The 21,077-nt window shown below is 40.3% G+C and overlaps 1 protein-coding gene across 2 annotated transcripts in view; it reads left to right on the top strand.

The window, feature by feature from the left end:
* LOC140463034 (collagen alpha-1(XIV) chain-like) overlaps nucleotides 1-21,077 on the top strand; it is a 186,691-nt gene that overhangs the window by 10,732 nt on the left and 154,882 nt on the right. For both annotated transcript variants that reach the window (XM_072556643.1, XM_072556644.1), the window contains exon 2: nucleotides 5,730-5,830. In XM_072556643.1, coding sequence (XP_072412744.1) covers nucleotides 5,755-5,830 — 76 coding nt within the window. In that variant the 5' untranslated portion in view covers nucleotides 5,730-5,754. The remainder of the gene's footprint in view (nucleotides 1-5,729; nucleotides 5,831-21,077) is intronic.

Here is a 21,077-nt window from a genome sequence, read left to right as displayed (position 1 = left end):
GCTCTAAAAGGTATGACCGAAATTGTATGAGCATCCAAGTAAGCTCAACGTGAGTGGGAGCCAAGAATGTGAGCTAAGAGCCCTGACATGTATCCTGCACAGATGCATGAGATGGGTTTGTGTTCCTGCATGCAAAGTGAATGGACAGGAACATTGCACAATAAAGTGTTAGTGAGCTCCAAAGTGCAGTAGTGAATTGTTGAAATCCAAGACTGGCTAAACTGATGTGGTGAGGTGGTTGTTTCGCTGCTGTTGACATCCATGAACAGTGGTTGGAGGTGCTTGATGCTCATGGAGTGTAATGTTGGTTAACATGGAGTTCTAGAGAAACAACTACTGAACTTCATCCATCAGGTAGCCACTCTGACTTTTACCTCAGGCATTGGCAACACTTAGTTCTTCACTGCATAGGAGAATGTGAGCTACATTTAAATAAGGTAAGAATTGCAAATAATGAGATGCAGATATATGAGAAATAAGATCATAATGCTTACTGGTGAGATTCTCATAAGCTGCTGAAACTTTAAGGGGAAAATCAAACATTTTTCTCAACATTGTGGATGAGACTTTTTCATGCTTATCACATTCTCACAAATTTCTCACATCATACGACAGCTGAGAAGATTCTATCCATGGAAAAATGCCGATAGAAGTGTCTGCTCAGTTCCGTGTGTCTGCACACATGAACACGTGATGCCAAGGTTACCACTTCACACTTGCTGTACACGATATTTGTGCCAAACCTGCTCTCTGATATGACAATGTGACATCTAAAAGGAACAGCAAAGATAAGCACAATTCAAATGGATGTTGTTCAGATTGCAGAGAGGGCAAATAATTCTGCAACAGCTAAAGAATTCAAGATATTGGAGAAAAAAATTAGGAGTTGGAGAAACTGAGGAAAACATAGCATATGTTTGGAAAGTGAATACATCAATGGAAGTTGTCAGAATGGATGTTAGGTATTTCTGAACTCTGAATCCCTGGGCTAATGCAAGCAGAAAAATTCGGCATTGCAGATGTCAAGGCCAGCTACAGATGCTGTACGAGGTTTACAAAGACGAGTTATTTTGTAATGTGACAGAAGATACAATTTTATTTAAAAATTAAATTATATATACTTTATGCCTTCATTTGCACATCTTCTGGAGACTGGTTGAAAGAGACAATGTTGTGTTTTTGCATTGACCCTGTTGAATTCAAAGACGAAGATGGCCCTAATTTCTGTGCACTGTTAACAAGATTGCCCAAGAACACATTCATTATTGAAATGTTGTAAGTCAACTTCCCATAAGGCATCTTCCAGCCAACAACCTAAGATAAACTCCTGTGTAGACAGTGCAGAAAAAAACCCTTGAGGCCTTCTATTGTTTACTTTGATTATTTCCACCAGACTTTCCTTATTCCAAAGTTAAAAATCACACAACACCAGGTTATAGTCCAACAGGTTTAATTGGAAGCACACTAGCTTTCGGAGCGACGCTCCTTCATCAGGTGATTGTGGAGGGCTCGACCGTAACACAGAATTTATAGCAAAAATTTGCAGTGTGATGTAACTGAAATTATACATTGAAGAATTGATTGTCTGTTAAGCCTTTCATCTGTTAGAATACAGTATTGATCTACACATGAAAGAAGTGAAACTATCACTGTATTCTAACAGATGAAAGGCTTAACAGACAATCAATTCTTCAATGTATAATTTCAGTTACATCACACTGCAAATTTTTGCTATAAATTCTGTGTTACGGTCGAGCCCTCCACAATCACCTGATGAAGGAGCGTCGCTCCGAAAGCTAGTGTGCTTCCAATTAAACCTGTTGGACTATAACCTGGTGTTGTGTGATTTTTAACTTTGTACACCCCAGTCCAACACTGGCATCTCTGAATCATTCCTTATTCCATGTATCTATGTCCCTGATCCCATCCTCTATCCTGCTTTGGATCTAACTTCCATGCTCTAACCCCTCCCCATTGCCACCATACTCCCCATCCCTGACTCATCTTTGGACCTGCACCTCTGTTCTTCTGCTCCTCTCGTGCTGCAGTTTAACACAGAAAACTGTTGACCTCAGGCACAGCTGCACAAAGCTGCCCACCCATCTTTAAATGAATGTGTACCAGGTATTAAGGAATTCTTATGTCATAATTTGAAAGTAGGATATAATTACCGAATGTTTTAATATAATCAGTATTCAAATCATGGCATGCAAATGTTAAGATCTTGCCAAAGAATGGCATTAGGACTAACCATTCATTGATTTCTACATTTGAACCCCCCATTAGGAATCAAAATATCAGTTCCTATCTAGTTATGTAAGTATGCAGTCCTGTTTCTTGTTCATACAGGTGCTGCAAATTTGCCTATTGAAGTTCAAGTCATACATGTATTCGGATTAGTTCAAGTGGTAAGTTTACTCGCTGAGCTGGAAGCCATGTTTTCAGAAGTTTCGTCACCATACTAGGTAACATCATCAGTGAGCCTCCAGTGAAGCACTGGTTTTATGTCCCGTTATGTGTCTTGGTTTCTTAAGGTGGGTGATATCATTTCCATTTCTTTTTCTCAGAGGATGGTAGATAGGGTGCAAATCAATGTGTTTATTAATGAGTTCTAGTTAGAATGCCAGGCCTCTAGGAATTCCCATGCTTGTCTCTGTTTAGCTTGTCCTACGATGGATGCATTGTCCCAGTCAGAGTGGTGTCCCTTTCTCATCTATATGTAAGGATACTAGTGGTAGTGGTCATGTCTTTTGGTGGCTAGTTGGTGTTCATGTATCCTGGTGGCTAGTTTTCTGCCTGTTTGTCTGATGTAGTGTTTGTTAAAGTCCTTGCATTGTAATTTGTAAATAACATTCATTTTGCTGGTTGTTTATATAGAGTCCTTTAGGCTTATTAGCCACTGTTTAAGTGCGTTGGTAGGTTTGTGGGTTACCATGATGCCAAGGGATTTGAGTAGTCTGGAAGTCATTTCAGAAATGCCATTGATGTAAGATAATGTGGCTAGAGTTTCTGGGCACCTTGTATCTGCTTATTTGGGTTTTTTGTTGAAAAATCGGCGGACTGTGTTTATTGAGTACCTGTCCTTCTTCCTGAATATGCTATATAGGTATTTTTCTTTCAGCTGTTCATAGTTCCTGGGTGTGGCAGTGTGTTGTGGCTCATTAAAGTAATGCCCTGATGCATCTCAGTCTGTGGGTATTGAGATAATTGCTTCTGTAGTTAAATATTTGGTCTGTGTATGTTGGTTTTCTATAGACGCTGGTTTGAACCTTTCCATTAACTGTTCATTCTACTGTGACATTGAGGAATGTGAGTTTGTTATTGTTCTCTTCCTCTTTTGTGAATTTTATGCCATTAGGATATTGTTGATGGTGTTGTAGGTTTCCTCTAATTTGTTCTGTTTTGTAATCACGAAGGTGTCATCTACGTAGCAGACCCAAAGTTTGGGCTGGATAGTTGGGAGGGCTGTTTGGTCGAATCTCTGCCTTACTGCTTCTGCTAAGAAGTCTGATATTGGTGATCCCATGGATGTTCCGTTGATTTGTTTGTAGGTCTTGTTATTGAATGTGAAGTGGGTGGTGACGCACAGGTCTACTAGCTTGAGGATGTTGGCTTTGCTGATGACGTTGATGCTGTCTGGTGTTTGTGTCCTTGGTTCCTCTAGTAGTACAGTCAGTGTTTCTTTGGCCAGGTTAGTGTTAATTGATTGTGAACAGGGCTGTTATGTCAAAGAGACCATTATTTCAACCTCTTCTATCTTGGTGTCTTTGGTGTTCAGGAATTCTTTGGTGGATTGATGGAGTGGCATGAATCTCCTACTAGGTATTTCAGTTTTCAGTGTAGTTCCTTGTCTTCTGGTCTCCTTTTGACATAACAGCTCTGTTCACAATCAATTAACACAAACCTGGCCAAAGAACACTTACTGCACTACTAGAGGAACCAAGGACACAAACACCAGACAGCATCAATGTCATCAGCAAAGGCAACATCCTCAAGCTAGTGGACCTGTGCCTCATCACTCACTTCATATTCGATAACAAGACCTACAAACAAATCAACGGAACACCCACGTGATCACCAATATAAGGTTTCCTAGCAGAAGCAGTAATGCAGAGACTTGAACAATAGCCCTCCCAACTATCCAAAACAAACTTTGGGTCCACTATATGGATGACACAAAACGGAACAAATTAGAGGAAACCTACACCAACGCCAACAATATCATTACTGGCATAAAATTCACAAGAGGAGAAGAACAACAACAAACTCTCATTCTTAGATGTCACAGTAGAATGAACAGTTAATGGAAAATTTCAAACCAGCGTCTATAGACAAACAACACACAGACCAAATACTTAACTACAGAAGCAATCATCTCAATAATCCACAATCAGAGCTGCATCAGGACATTATTTCAATGAGCCACAACACACTGCTGCACTCAGGAACTTTGAACAGCTGAAGATAAATACCTAAACAGCATATTCAGGAAGAAAGGGTACCCAATAAACACAGGCAAAAGATGCTGGAGATTAGAGTCAAGAGTGTGGTACTGGAAAAGCACAGCAGGTCAGCAGCATCCGAGGAGCAGGAAAATCAACGTTTTGGGTTGAAGGGCTTATGCCTGAAATGTTGATTTTCCTGTTTCTCGGATGCTGCCTGACCTGCTGTGATTTTCTAGCATCACGCTCTTGACCCAATAAACACAGTCCACTGATTTCTCAACAACAAACCCAAACAAGCAGACACAATGCACCCAGAAACTCTAACCACATTACCTTACATCAAAAACATTTCTGAAATTACTTCCAGACTGCTCAGACCCCTTGGCATCATAGTGGCCCACAAACCTACCAACACACTTAAACAGCTGCTAATGGACCTAAAGGACCCTTTATAAACAACCAGCAAAACAAACATTTTTTACAAAATACCATGCAAAGACTGTAAAAAACACTACATTGGACAAACAGGCAGGAAACCAGCCACTAGGATATGTGAACACCAACCAGCCACCAAACGCCATGACCCTCTCTCACTAGTATCCTTACATATAGACAACAAAGGACACTACTCTGACTGGCACAACACATCCATCATAGGACAAGCTAAACAGAGAAATGCACGGGAATTCCTAGAGGCCTGGCATTCTAACAGGAACTCCATCAGTAAACGCATCAATTTGCACCCCATCTATCATCCTCTGAGAAAAAGACCGGAAATGATATCACCCACCTTAAGAAACCAAGACACATAAAGAGAAAGTGAGACATAAAACACTACTGCTTCACTGAAGGCTTGCTGATGATGTCACCTAGTATAGTGATGACAAGTCTGAAAACAAACCTTCCAGCTCAGTGAGCAAACTTAGAACCAGAACCTGAACCTGAACCTATGCTACAAATCTTCTCAAAAATCGCAAATTCGAATTAATGTTGCAATACTGAATACTGTTGCATTCCACTTAGTACATCTGCCAATCTCCCCTTCTAACCAATGGCTGCTATTTTCTATAATTTGCCTCTTTCTTTATTACCTATACCTTAGTGATTTAGAATCAGGAACGTTAGTGGATGGAAATCTCCATTTTCTGTTAGCAGTAAAGTTATTTATTGCAGGTGACCTATTTGAAAAATCAGATTGTATCTATAAATCTCTTTTATGTATCAATTATCAAGACTTATTAGTCAATTAAAAATTAATTCAATCTATTTCCTTCCTATATATAGGTTTTGGCTGTTTCCTGATTTTGCCATGAACGTAGAAAAGAGCTGTGTTCTTACCTCTGTAATCGTGCTGCTTCATCTGATCAGTCAAGCAGAGGGACAAGGTACTTGTCTTATAAGTATGAGAACAAATAGTTAAGCATAGTTCATGTATAAATGTATTCAGAATTGATTTATGTCAGTGGTTTTCAGATATTTGGTGATACTTTCTCTTTCTTTAAAAGCTATTCGATTTTATGACCAATTGTGTGAGCACTCAGGATGTCTATAGCTGTTTGCAATGTTTGAGTATATGAATTAGCAACAGGGATGAGCCATTCAGTCTTTCAAGCCTGCTCAACTATTCTGTTAGATCTTGGCTAATCTGGGTATTCCACTTTCCTGCTTACCCCGATAATTTATTAAGAACTTATGAACCTCTACATTAGACATATGCCTCTGCTTCTTCACAATTTGAATAGTTTCAAAGATTCACAACTCTCTTAGAGAAAAGAAGTTCCCTGGTCCTTGCCTAAAATGAATTATTTATTTAGACAGTGACCCCATCGTCTTGATTCTTCAAGAGGAAACTTCCTCTCCATATGTAACCTGCAAGTTCCAGGGAATACAATCCTAACCTGTCCAATCTTTCCTCATTAGACAACCTACCCATTTCGAGTATTACTCCAATAAACATTGTTTCCAATGCACCTTTTCATCCTTCCATTAACAAGGAGATCAATACTGTATATAGTACTGCAGATATGGTCTCACAGATTCCATGTATAACTGAAGCATAATCTTCCTGCCTTTGTACTCAATTTCCCTCACAATAAATGCAAACACTATTAATTTTCCAAACTACTCGCTTTACATGCGTATGGTCCTTTTGTGATTTGTGCACATGGATGCTCTGATACCTGTGCATCTCAGAGCTCTGCAAGCCCTTAGCATTTTAATTTTATGCTTTTTATTCTTCCTGTCAAAATGAAAAATTTCATATTTTTCATATTCTGTTCTATTGACCATATCTCTTTGCCCAGTAGTTAACCCATCTTCATCCCTTTGTAGCGTCTTCAGGTCCTTCTTACAACTTCCTTTCCTACCAAACTTCATTTCATCAGCAAATGTAATAAACATACATTTACCCCGTTATCCAAGTTGTTCATATAAATATAATCGAATTCCTGTCACACAACACTTACCATATCTTGCTAACTAGGGGATTACCCATCTAAGCCTGCTATTTTCTATTAGCTAACCAAACATGTTAGCCCCCATACTTTGAGTTTTATTGTCCATGTTAACCTTTGATATGGTACCTCTTAAAATGCATTCAGGAAATCTAAGTAGATAGAGAACATTTATTGGTGGTTCATTATCTAATAAATGGGTTAAATATGATTTGCCTACAAAACCAGGTTGACTGCCTAAATCGGAGGAGTTTTGGAAAATTAAAGCCAACTCATCCAACTATCTTATAAGTTTTCTTGTTGAAGAGCCTAAGATGAAGTTCATTAAGACTTATTTGCCTGCAATTCCAACAATTTGCTCAATACCACTTCCATTGTGATTGTAACCTTATTAAGTCACTTTCTGTCTTCTATTTCCCGATTTATAGGTATATCTGTATTTTCTGTTGCGACGATCAATAAAAAGTATCTATTTCCTCCATCTGGCATTTCCTTGTGTTGCATTATTCTCCCAGGAGCTTTCTATAGGACCAAGATTCACTTTGTTAACTTGTCTTTTTTAAACATCGACAGGAACTTTTACTGTTTGTTTTTATTGTTCGATCTACCTTTTTCACTAATTTTTCCCTCCTTATTAATTGTTTAGCCATTCATTACTGTTTTTAAAATCCCCTCCAGTCTTCTGACCTGCAGTCCTTTGGTGTTTATGCTTTACCTTTAAATTTGACACTACCCTTAACTTTTGTTTAGTTAAGAATAAGTGGTGGATCCTCCCCTTCAATTTTTTTCTTTCACATTTGAATGTAACTATTTTGTGGAACACCCAACTAAATACTTCCTCAAACTGATATGGGAATTAGAGGTACTGGTTTAATTGCATGATGCAGTTTTCCACATAATTTGACATGTATGGCATTCTTTAGAAAAAATTGCAAACTATGGACAACTCTTACAGTTACTAATCCAGGCATCTGGATGCATATGATACAAAGGAATGTGTATATATGCCATTCCATGCCCCCCCCACCCCCCCAACTCTAATATCATCTACTAAACTGGGAATTTGTCTTGCAAACGTTTCGTCCCCTGTCTAGGTGACATCCTCAGTGCTTGGGAGCCTCCTGTGAAGCGCTTCTGTGCTGTTTTCTCCGGCATTTATAGTGGCCTGTCTCTGCCACTTCCGGTTGTCAGTTCGAGCTGTCCGCTATAGTGGCCGGTATATTGGGTCCTGGACACTACTGGCCACTACAGCGGACAGCTCGAACTGACAACCGGAAGCGGCAGAGACAGGCCACTATAAATGCCAAAGAAAACAGCACAGAAGCGCTTCACAGGAGGCTCCCAAGCACTGAGGATGTCACCTAGACAGGGGACGAAACGTTTGCAAGACAAATTCCCAGCTCGGTGAACAGAACCACAACAACGAGCACCCGAGCTACAAATCTTCTCCCAAACTTTGATCATCTACAAAAATCTTGATTTTAGGTTTCAACTCATTGGTTGAAACCTAATGGCCTTCTCCAGCAAAAGGATTTCCTATATTCCTTAATAACACTATCAATCCATCTCCCTCACATAGAGTCATAGAGTCATTGAGATATACAGCATGGAAACAGACCCTTCAGTCCAACTCATCCATGCTGACCAGATAGCCTAGCCTAGTCTAGTCCCGCTGCCAGTACATGGCCCACATCCCTCCAAACCCCTCCTGTTCATATACAGATCGAGATGCCTTTTAAATGTTATAATTGCACCTGCATCCACCACTCCCTCTGGCAGCTCATTCCATACGTGTACCACCCTCTGCGAAAAAGTTGCCCCTTAGATCTCTTTTATATCTTTCCCCTCTCACCCTAAGTCTATGCCCTCTAGTCCTGGACTCCCCTACCCCAGGGAAAAGACTTTGTCTATTTATCCTATTCATGCCCCTCATGATTTTATAAACCTGTATAGCCTCTGACACTCCATGCCTCATTTGAGGAATAAAGTTACTTTTCCTTTTAAGAATAATTCCATGTAACTGACAGTTAACATGCATACCTCCCCCAACCTCTCAGCTACAGTTTTGCTTAGCCTCACAGCTGCTGTTAGAGCTACATCTAGGTCTGGTATGCTGTCAATCAGGGCTCCTTTCTTTGCATTGATCTTGAGTATTCCATTAAGGTCCATGGATGGACCCTGCAACATCAAGAAATCAGGAGAAAGTGAGGACTGCAGAAGCTGGAGATTAGAGTCGAAGAGTGTGGCGCTGGAAAAGCACAGCTGGTGCATCAGTCAGGCAGCATCCGAGGAGCAGGGGAATCGACATTTTGGGCAAAAGCCCTTCATCAGGAGGTCAATTCTCCTGCTTCTCCGATGTTGCCTGGCTGGCTGTGTTTTTCCAGCGCCACACTCTTTGACATCAAGAAATCAGCTGTCCCAAAGCTGTCCACCCTGTGACAATAGAAACGTCTCGGTCTTTGCGCATCACTCCCATCCTCACCTTCTTCCCTCTGGTCTGAAGAAGAGACATTGCCCATTCTCAATTGCCTTTTATCAATCTTGGCTATTTGACTTCCTTCACCATTCCATCTTCTATTGTGTCTGGTTTGTGAGGGTGATGGAGAAAGGGTTAGGATTTATGAAGCAGTTCAGAATCATCAGCATCTCAGCTGCCTGTCTTGCTTTGCAATTTTTTGGTTCTCAGTTTGCATTCTTACTGATACAGGAATTTAGAAATTTATTCCTTCTAAGAGAATTATTTGCATAAGGGTGTCATATGCAGTCTTTACCTTTTAATGTTTGTATCCAATGGTTGTAGTGCCCAGAGGACAGGAAGAGAGAGATCCTTTATTAAATAAACAAGATTAACATGTTTAAATTCTGTTTTTAAAAAATGGACCTTGTCAAATTCTACAAGTGGCTGCTATGCCCAGCAATTGACAGGAAGAGGTAAACTCATCACTTCCTGGAATGTGACACTTTTGGCATTCTAGCCAAGCCAGCACAAATAACTCATTGGCAACATGTTAATCTCACCCGGTTCTGACCAGCATAATGATCAAAATCCATGGCTTGATTTTGTACAAATGACTCCACTGTCACCTACTGCAAAAGCAGAATTGTTTCTGATGAGGGAGCATTAAAACCATCTTGTTATTTTTGTAACCTCTAATATTCTCTGTTAATTTGCCTTTAGATTTGTACAGTGTATCCCTTCCTGTCATTGCCTGCTTATCATTTCCAATATAAATACTTTCTGTCTTCCTTTGTTTCTACTAAGTTAACATCAGTACAAATTTGATCACTTGCTCCCAGTATTTAGTATAAAATCCTTTCCATTTCCTTAGTTTTGTGGTTTGCTTGAATACCAATCCCAGTATCATTCAGGTATTGACGATCCCACTTCCTTCAGTACTGATGGCAATGTCCCCCAAACCACAATCTACTTCTCACACACAATTTTAGGTCACGTTTTCATTTCTTGAATCTTTGCTTACCATTATAGTGAATTGTGAATTGTATAGGTAACATTCCAGACATTCTTGTTCTGCCTGTGTCATTGGTACCTACATGGATCACAATAACTGGATCCTTGTCGTCCCACTGTAAGTTCCCAGCGTGAGCAAGTGTCCTGAGCCCTGTCTCTAAGTAAGCAACAAAGTTGACTGAACTCATGCTCTTTGCTGCAGAGAATAGTGTCAATCCACCTATCTGTTCTATACTCTAATACCACTCCATTTCTTTATGCTCAAATCAGTTAAATAGCTTCTTTTAAAACACTGTCACAGTGCACAAGCTCATCTTTCATCCGTGTAAAATGAAAGAACCTCAAACATTTTGGACAATTGCAAAGGCTGAAGTTCTTGTGCTTCTGCTTTCTGGAGGCCCTTATCTGCTTCACTCCTAGTCACACCCTCTTTTTGTCACAGTTGATCAAATCAGAAGATCCTGTGCAAAGAAATGCAAATAACAGGTGTATTAGCTGGAATAGATTGTGTGAGTAGTTTTTTTTCCTTCCCTGATGTGACATGCTGTCTTTAATTCAACCTCCAGCTCAGCTTGCCACCCAAGCATGTATAATGGTTTCTGGTTAGGATCAGAGTCTTGGTCTGTCTATTACCTAACTACCTGGCCTTGAGCTAGGAACATTTTGCCAAAATATTTTTCGCCAAATTGTTCTCCTGCCTTTTTCATATGTACAGAAAAAAAACTCTCCAGGAAATTCATAAAATCCCTGCAGTGTGGAAACAGACCATTCAGCCCAACACGTCCACACCAACTCTTCAAACAGCATCCTACCCTACTCCCCTACTTATGCGGTGGCACTGTGGCTCAATGGTTAGCACTGCTGCCTCACAGCGCCAGGGATCCACATTCAATTCCAGCCTTGGGTGACTGTATGGAGTTTGCATTGTCTCCCGTGTCTGCGTGTGTTTCCACCGAGTCCTCTGGTTTCCTCCCACAATCCAAAGGTGCATGGGTGAGGTGAATTAGCCATGCTAAATTGCCCATCATGTTCAGGGATGTGCAGGTTAGGTGCATTAGTCAGGGGAAAATACAGAGTAGGGGAATGAGTCTGGGTGGGTTACTCATCGGAAGGTCAGTGTGGACTTGTTGGGCCAAAAGGCCTGTTTCCACACTGTAGGGATTCTAATTCTAAAAACTCCCCCTCTTACCCTATCCCATTAACCCTGCATTTCCCATGGTTAATCCTCCTAATCTACACATCCATGGACACTATGGGCAATTTAGCATGGCCAATTCACCAGCACATCTTTGGATCTTGGGAGGAAAGCAAAATACAAGTTTCAAAGCCATAAAGTCCTTAGCCTTTTATGTATCATTCACTGTAGGTATACAAACTTATATTGTATATGAATCATAATAGCAGACAGAGCATAAGATGTAGGAGCAGAAGTAAGTCTTTCAGTCTTGTTTCGCCATTCAACGAGATCATGGTTTATCTGACAATCCTCAACTCTACTGACTTCTCCCAATAACCCTTGATTCTCTTACTCATTAAAAATTTGTCTATCTCCAGCTTGAATATACCTAATGATCCAGCCTCAACAGTCAACTGTGGAAAAGAATTCCACAGATTCATTCCCATCTGCCAGAAGATATTCCTCCTTTTGTGTGCATTCTTACTGACACAGGAATTTAGAAATTCATTCCCAATAAGGGAATTATTTGCCTAAGGGTGTGATATCAGTCTCTTTTACTGAGATTATGCCCTCTGGTCTTAGATGTTCCCACAAGGGGCAACAATCTTCCTGCATCTATCCTGTCAAGTCTCATAAGATCCTTCTTGTTTCAATAAGGTTGCCGCTCAGACTCCTAAATTCCAATAAGTGCAGGCCCATCCTACTCAACTTCTCCGCATGATATCGTCCCTCCATATCCAATATCAGCCTAGTGAACCTTCTTTGGGCTGCCTCCAATGCCAGTGTATCTTTCCTTGAATAAGTAGCCCAAAACTGTTCACAGTATTTCGGCCATGGTTAGACAATGCCTTGGATAGTTTTAACAAAACTTCCCATATTTATACCCCATTTCATTTGAAATAAAGGCCAACATTCCATTTACCTTCCTTATTACCTGCTGAAATTGGAGGCTGGTTTTTGTAATTCATGGACAACGACTTCCAATTCCCTTTGTTGTGCAGTCTTTCTCTATTTAAATAATATTTAGTGCCTCCAATCTTGCTTCCAAAGTGCAAACATTTTCTCCATATTATATTGCATCTGCCAAGTTTTTGTTCACTCGTTTAACCTGCCAATATTTCTCTGCCAACTCTGTCATTCTCACCAACTGCAACTTTGAATGAATTAAATTGCCTTCTATTTAACAATACTCAATTTTTATTTTGCCTTATAATACAATAAGCAGAATAGTACAATATACATTATACTCCAAATTTTATAAAGTACTGCTAGAATTCTGCTTGACATAATGCTCAAGACAGATTTTAAACCTTTTATGATATTCTAGTTAGGTTAGATTAGATTCCCTACAGTGTGGAAACAGGCCCTTCAGCCCAACTAGTCCACACCGACCCTCCGGAGAGTAACCTACCCAGACTCATTCCCCCTAACTAATGCACTTAACTCCTACAGGCAATTTAGCATGATCAATTCACCTAACCTGCACATCTTTGGACTGTGGGAGGAAACTGGACCACCCAGAGGAAACCTACGCAGACATGAGGAGAATGTGCAAACTCCACACAGACAGTTGCCCAAGGCTGGAATCGAACCCGGGTCTCTGGTGCTGTGAGGCAGCAGTGCTAACCACTGAGCCATTGTGCTGCCCTCCTAGTGGGCTCAAATTTCCCAAAAAAAAAGAAATATTTTCTTAGTATACATTTGATATGTTGTCTCTCTTTACAATTCTGTTAATTTTTTACCATATCCTCCAATTACCATACAGATCAGAGCATGGAAGCACAGTATTTCAAAAGCTTCAATTGCCACATTTTGGTAAACATCAAATATTTGTGTCACACATTGATTAATTTAACGGAAGAAAATCTACAGGAAAATCTTTCCAAGCAACAAAAAATTTTAATTAATTGACTTCATTTTGTTTTAAAATACAAGTAGCCTCAATGATCTCTCAATGCCTAATTAGAGGAGAATAATGTATTGTGTGCGAATTAATACAAGGCAACTTTACTTAAATGGATCAGATAATATAGATGATAGATGATAATGTTCAGTACCAGGGGTGATTGCTGTTTTCTGAAAGAAGTTTTTAAAAAATTAAGGTCAAAAAACACATTTTATTCTGAATCCAGTTTCCTTCAGAATTTCACAACTTAACAAAGTTCAGTCAAGTGTTTAAAGTATTCTAAAGTAAAACGAGAAAATTGTACTGTTAGTCATGCTTTACTTTATTTGTCATTTTTATGGCAAATTCCAATCAAAACAGTATAAAATTTAAAGCGCAATGTATGCATGCTGCATAAGGAATGTGACTATTACCCACAGACAAAATTATTGTTAGTCTGTGTTCAGATCTTATTATGATATAAGAATTCACTGTTGGGCTCACGCTGTTATATTAACAATTTTAGTATCTTAGTGTTGAATAACATCAATTGTTCATAATATCTGTGCAATATTCTCTTGTGCCCTCCAAACCTTTTAACAGCATGACAATTTCTGTATTCATGTACAGGACAAATGTGTCTTATATGTGCAATATGAACTTCTCTTTGTGATCATCACTTTGATTCTGTCATTTGAAAGTTTAGCTGTACAGGAAATAGAAAAATGACTAGCATTTTTGTATAAAATCTATCTTATAATTGTGGATAAAAGTAAATTTAAAGTAAATACCAGTAGTTGTTAATTATTGGTTCCATTCAGTATTCATTTCAATGAGGAATGTGGCAACAAAGCACTTTTTAGATCAACTGCCCCAGCATGTGCCTTTCTTCTTGCGTTATAGTTTCAATACTACAAAGATAATACCAGAAGATGCTAATGAGGTTTATGAAGGTTGAAGCCTTCATCACAGAGCAAAATATAATGATTCCAGGCAGTCTGGTCTTGACCAGCACAGCTGTTCCACTTGGAAGTGATTTGTGGTTGTTCATCATTATCTGCAATGATAAAGATGCTTTTGTTATTTACAGTACAGTATTATATTGTAGGGGCTTTAACTTATTTCTTTAATAATAAGACATCAATTAAAATTAAAAACATCATGAATGAAGTACAGAAAATATTAGACATACATCTTACCGGAAATCAGCTGAGTATCATTTGTAAATTTCACAGAAGGTTTCTTTTTGTGAGACTCAACAATTTTCTTGCGCTATCATTGCAAATTCATCTCTATGTACCATGGTTCTATGGTGTCTGCTTATCTATGCTAGTTTGATTCTCTCACTCACAAAATGCAGGAGTACTTGTCATTGTCAGGACATCTCGGGATTATTGGCATCGGTGTTTTGAGTAAAAGACCAATGTGCACCCGGTCAAGTACTCAGTAGCAGTTTGTAACATTTCCCCAAGACCATTGGTGCCCCACATTATGGACAAGGGCCTGGAAGTCCTGCTGGATTAGCGATATGGTGGAGAGCCAACTTCTTCTCCTGAGGGCCAGCAGAGAATACCATGAACCCCCAGATCCAGCCAGCCTGGTCCAAAGTTGCCAGTTGAGCAGGTGCAGTCTCCACAGCAGTACCATAAGTCGGTCAATGACTTTTATCAGAGAAAGTGCGATTTCCTTCACCTCATGCTTGCTTTACCTCACCTTCTATTCTACATCACACTCTTTTTATGTTACTGCACCCAACTTCCACTAAGGCTTCTGTTCTTCCTCTCTCACTGTTGCATGCAAACATCTTCTCTCACTCACTCTCTGACACCCCGTCCCCCAGCATACTAACTCTGCCCTGCCTCTCACTCCTTGGGTCACTTCACCACTTTTTCCCCTGTATTACTGTGCAACCCAATTTCATCTCACCCAGCTCCATCTTTTCTTTCATTACAGGAGAAAATAGCCCTGGGAGGGGCTAAGGAGAGGGCAATCCTGATGAAGGGCTTATGCCCGAAATGTTGACTTTCCTACTCCTCAGGTGCTGCGCTTTTCCAGCGCCATACGTTTTGAACTTGCAAAGCTGCCTAACACAGTTACTGAGGTCTCAGAGGATACATTAGCCAGATTAGAGCACTTGTTCGTGAGAATGTTACTGCCACGTCTCGCAGCTGGTCACTGACATTTAAGGACTGCTGGAGACGTGGAATTTGATTAGTGCTAGGCAAGTGAGGACCCCATGGTGTCAGCGATTTGCAACTGCAATGCCTGCACTTGCAGACACCAAGCAGCAGGCAACCTGACATAAAGATTCCCTACAGTGTGGAAACCGGCCATTTGGCCCAACAAGTGCACACTGACCCTCTGAATAGTAATCCACCACAATGCACCTGACCAGCACATCTTTTGATTGTGGGAGGAAACCAGAGCACCCAGAGGAATCCCATGCAGACATGGGAGAGTGTCCAAGCTCCACACAGACAGTCGCCCAAAGCTGGAATCGAACTCAGGTCCCTGGTGCTGTGAGGCAGCAGTGCTAACCACTAAGCAACCATGCTCCCCTTAAAGTTGCAGCATTGCAGTAACACTGTTGAGACCCTGCTGCCTTGGGCATGTGATCGTCTGGCTGCCTTCATCTTCTCACCCATTGTACTCTATGCTACTTTCTCCCCACCCCCACCCTCCTCTAGCTTATCTCTCCATGCTTCAGGCTCACTGCCTTTATTTCTGATGAAGGGCTTTTGCCCGAAACGTCGATTTCGAAGCTACTTGGATGCTGCCTGAACTGCTGTGCTCTTCCAGCACCACTAATCCAGAATCTGGTTTCCAGTATCTGCAGTCATTCTTTTTACCGACATGACTGATCTCTGTATAGCTCTCCAGCTGACTTCCAATGACTCCCTGGACTGGTTACACTGGATCCAGAGGGCTGACCATGGTCCATTGCCCAGGCTATAGAGGTTTGAAGCCCCTGACTCTGGTCACCCTGAGCAGTCAACTGACTATGCTGCAGCCCCTGTACTGCCCTTGGATTACTGAGCCAGGACCCTCCTGTCTGAAGGGTATCTCCTTTGATTTGACTAAGGATGACTCCTCTTAGACTCTGAGATATGGCAAGCACATGTGAAGTACGTGTACATAGTTGGCATATGGTGTAGGTGTGATGTCACACATTGCCATACAGCAATGCGTTTACTCCCTTGACTGGTGACTGCTGATAACAATTACAAGCTGCCTGGCTTTGTGACTGAGCTGAAAGACAAAGCAACACTGCAATACTGTGAGCCTTTAAGCTCTGGCTGAGAGGGTGAAGCACAAAAAAAAGGTAAGGCAGGGATGCTGTGAGCATCAAAGTAGGCACAAATTGAGTGAGCGCTAAGAGATGTACACTGGTCCAGTCCATGAGCTGGGTGCTCTAAATGTCCTGGCAACATTCCAATGAAAGGACCCACTGCACTCTGAAGTTCTAGATTGAAGTGCAGAAGTGGATCAGAGACGTGAATGATGATTATGGTGAGATCCGTACATGTCGGGTACCAGTGTTCATAGACATGTGGTTCATGCAGTCACTGCTGATGAAATGTGCCCTGATATACTGATGCTAGATGTTCAAGATGGAGCTTTGGAGGAGCAAGCAGCGAGCTGGAGTCACCAGGTAACTGCTCTAACTTAGGAATTCTCAGCATCTAGTTTCCATTGAACACAGAATGGGAGTCTGTGTATTAACGAGCAAGATTAGATTATAATGAAGCTATTCATAATAATAATCGAAGAGAAGAAGTCTTTCCATGCTCACAAGCGAGATTCTTGGCTTGCTGATCAACACTTAATTGGAAAATGAGACATTTTGCTCTCCGTATTGAAAAGGTTCTTGCTGGATATCTCACCCAATTTCATGACTTTCCCAAAATGTCCCCACTGTTCAGGGGCTGGGAAGATTCCACCAAACAAGTATGTTCGCATTTGAAAGAAAATTAAGAGAGGAAGGTAACCATACATGTCTGCTGCTACAATGGAGTTAGTGGAGGAACAGGTCAGTACTCATATGCGGATATTGGAACTTTCTGCCCGATTTATACCAGAATGTTGATCACTGTAATTTTTAATGCAAAATCTAAGCTATTATAGGTCTGGAATAAAAACAAAGAGATCAAGAAACTCAGCAGTTCTGACTGCATCTGAAGAAAGAAAATAAGTTAATGCTTTGAGTCTAGAATGACTCCTCTTTGGAAATGCTGACTCGTCTGCATTGGAAATAAATTGTAGGGTTTCATCTGCATGACTAAAAGCAAGAGTGAAAAAGAGGATTAGAAGAAGCTTTTAAAGTATAGAGAAGTTTAAAGGCAAGGAAAGCAAAAGGTAAAGGAAGACATTTTGGCGATATGGAAGCAAGATGACTGAATGCTCTGCTGATTGTGGAAGAAGGAAAGGGAAGATTGAAAGATATTGAAAGATAAAGTTAGATAAGAATGTGTATGAATGGAATATAAGTTTGGGGGAACCTGTGATGATACTGTGGCTTTAAGAGCTTATTTTGTCCTTTTTTTTAAAAGAGAAGTTGTAAGACAGAGACACCGAGCAGTCTACCAAGACCACCTGAGTAAGCAGCTTGGAAAGCCTTAGTTTTTTTTAACAACTTGAATAGATGTGACCCGCTCTCTCAGATCCAGATTTCTGAGTTTTGTTTTTTCAGGAGCATCAGGCGCTGTTGGGGTCTCAACAGAATTGAAAGTTTCAGTAAATGTCTTCTGGCTGTTACTTTCTGTGAATTTTCTCTTGATGTCCTTTTCCTCTTGGATTAGAGATCTGCATGTGAGAATCTGTGTCTGAATTTGCCTTTTTACCAAGGGGTGTGTGCATGGGATATTACTAGTTTGGAACAGTTAATTAGTAATAGTTACTGTGTCTATTATTCAGTTAAGTTTTTCAATAGAGTTGTTATTCTATGTTTTGTTTGTATTTTAAGTATGGTGTTTAAATAAATGGTGTTGTTACTTAATGTTTGATCGGTCACATTACATTCTGGAACACAGCTCTTCACATTTGCCTTAAGATAAGAGAAAGTTAGAGTCTGAGCTACCTTCTTAAAATATTTTGAGGGATTCTGGTCTGATGCATAACAAACCTGAGTGAGCACCTGGAAGGGATCTGAGTGTGTGTGTCTCAGCTTTTGAACTTATGGCCAGGCTTAAAGTAGAGTATAATTTCTCTTACCAATACTCAGTTGAATAAAATTCTCACTTATCCAGAGCATGATGTCAGATAGACTCTCTGAGAGTAGAATATTAATTCTGATCACTCAGGTCATTCTCATCAAATCAGCATCGTTATTCTCTTATATTTTTGTTGTTAGGGTCTGACTGGTGACTTCACAGACTGGTGAAGTCACAACAAACACAAAACTGGAACATTTTAATAAGGGAGCTATCACTCTTTTACTGCTTTTCAGATCTCTATCTCAGATTTAAAATTAACAATTTTCAAATTGTTCATCATAATAACATCCACTGTATTTTCTCCCTACGGTTGCAGTCCTAAACTAGAGATTTAACTTTAACTTAGAAGGAACATCTCAGTAATATCAGGTTTTCCCAGTTCCCAGTTAATTGAGTATTCTTTCATTGAAAATTTTAAACAATTATCTTTTCCTTTTTAGCCTCCTCATCTTGCAGTTTTTCTTTTTATTTTCCCCCTCAATTTATAGCTTTTTCATTCCTGCTCTACACTTACACTACCCTCCTTCTTTCCCCTGCAACCTCCTCTCCTCCCCCTTCCCAATTTCACTCCATTTCCTTCCTCATTCCAATCATTACTCACTAATTGCCACCTATTGGTCTATTAGTAGCTCCTGAAAACCAATAAATTGCCTCTCCAGCAAATCTAAGAAGTCCCTAAAATATATTTTGTTATGGTGCCAGTTTCCAAGAAGTTGATCTGATTAAATGATATGAACAAATTATGCAACTATTTGACAACACCATGGTTGTAAAGCCATCATGCTAGAACCTGTACTTTCAATGGCCATTATAAATAGAAACATGAACTACAAAAGTGAAATATTTTTGTTGAACTCATATAAAACAGTTGGATCCCCTGAGATTATGGTTTCTAATTCTTTGGTGGAAGAAGGGTTTGAAGGCTTTGTGGAGACTTTAAAATAATTTTACTAGTGTAGCTGCAGGGTTGAGCAACTACAGGAATTATTCTCCTTCGAACCAAAAAATACAAAGGGACTTGACAGTATTGAATAAAATCATGAATAAATGTGTACATTATTATAGGCTGAATCACAACTGCTTCCAGTGGCTGAAGGTATGATTGAGAATTATACGGACCAGATTTAACTTCAAAGGTTGACTGGCAAGAAAAAACAAACTTAATGGTAAGGTCGTAGGGAGTGCTGCTGCACAAAGAGACCTTGGAGTGCAGGTTCATAGCTCCTTGAAAGTGGAGTCGCAGGAAGATAGGATAGTGAAGAAAACGTTTGGTATGCTTTCCTTTATTGGTCAGAGCATTGAGTACAGGAGTTGGGAGGTCATGTTGCAGCTGTACAGGACGTTGATGCATTTCTGATCTCCTTCCTATCGGAAATATGTTGCGAAACTTGAAAGGGTTCAGAAAAGATTTACAAGGATGTTGCCAGGGTTGGAGGATTTGAGCTATAGGGAGTGGCTGAACAGGCTGGGGGTGACCTTATAGAGGTTTACAAACTCATGAGGGCATGGGTAGGATAAATAGACAAAGTCTTTTCCCTGAGGTGAGGGAGTCCAGAATTAGACAGCATAGAATCAGGGTGAGAAGGGAAAGGTATAAAAAAGACCTAAGGGGCAACTTTTTCCTGCAGAGGGTGGTACATGTATGGAATGAGCTGCCAGAGGAAGTGGTGGAGGCTAGTAAAATTGCAACATTTAAGAGGCATTTGGATGGGCATATGAATAGGAAGGGTTTGGAGGAATATGGGCTGGGTGCTGGCAGGTGGGACTAGATTGGGTTGGGATATCTGGTTGGCATGGACGGGTTGGACCGAAGGATCCGTTTCTGTGCTGTACATCTCTATGACTCTATAAACACAACATGAGGAAAAACGTTCACAAAAAGTGTGGTTTTGGAATAGACTCCCCCACTCAACTTGCAGTAGAAGATACAAACTGGTGTTCGAAAGGAAATTGCATAAAACGTTTAAGACACAGCAGAGCAGGGAAAGATCAGTAGCAGGGAGGAGGTGGTAGGACAAAATGCATTTTTCTTAGAGAAAACTGATGCAGACTCAATACACAGATTGACCTCCTTCTGTGCTGCACCATTCTGTTCTGTTTGATCCAAACATGGGAACAGGGGATGCTAAGGACCCATCTTTTCTGTCCCTTGCTCCGCCCTCTGAAGCACTTTATCATTTTCAAATTATCTTTGTTTTTTTGCTAAGTTTTGTCATCATATCATGAATGGTGGAGCTTAATGCCCAGGCTCTGAAAACTTAGTAACTTTCACATGGGAGCAATTTACTTTGCAGCTTTCAAGTTATCCAGCCGTCCTACAAGTGCAGTGTGGAATAGGTGAATAGAATCCCAAGTTTTGCAACATGATACACTTCTGGACTCAAGACTCATCCTCATGCTTTATTAATATGTTATTCAAGTAACATTTAATCCTC

The sequence above is a fragment of the Chiloscyllium punctatum genome, chromosome 37 (assembly GCF_047496795.1).
Source record: "Chiloscyllium punctatum isolate Juve2018m chromosome 37, sChiPun1.3, whole genome shotgun sequence".
Lineage (NCBI taxonomy): Eukaryota > Metazoa > Chordata > Chondrichthyes > Orectolobiformes > Hemiscylliidae > Chiloscyllium > Chiloscyllium punctatum.
The sequence above is the reverse complement of the archived record's forward strand: the minus strand, read 5'-3'. Positions and strand labels throughout refer to the sequence as shown.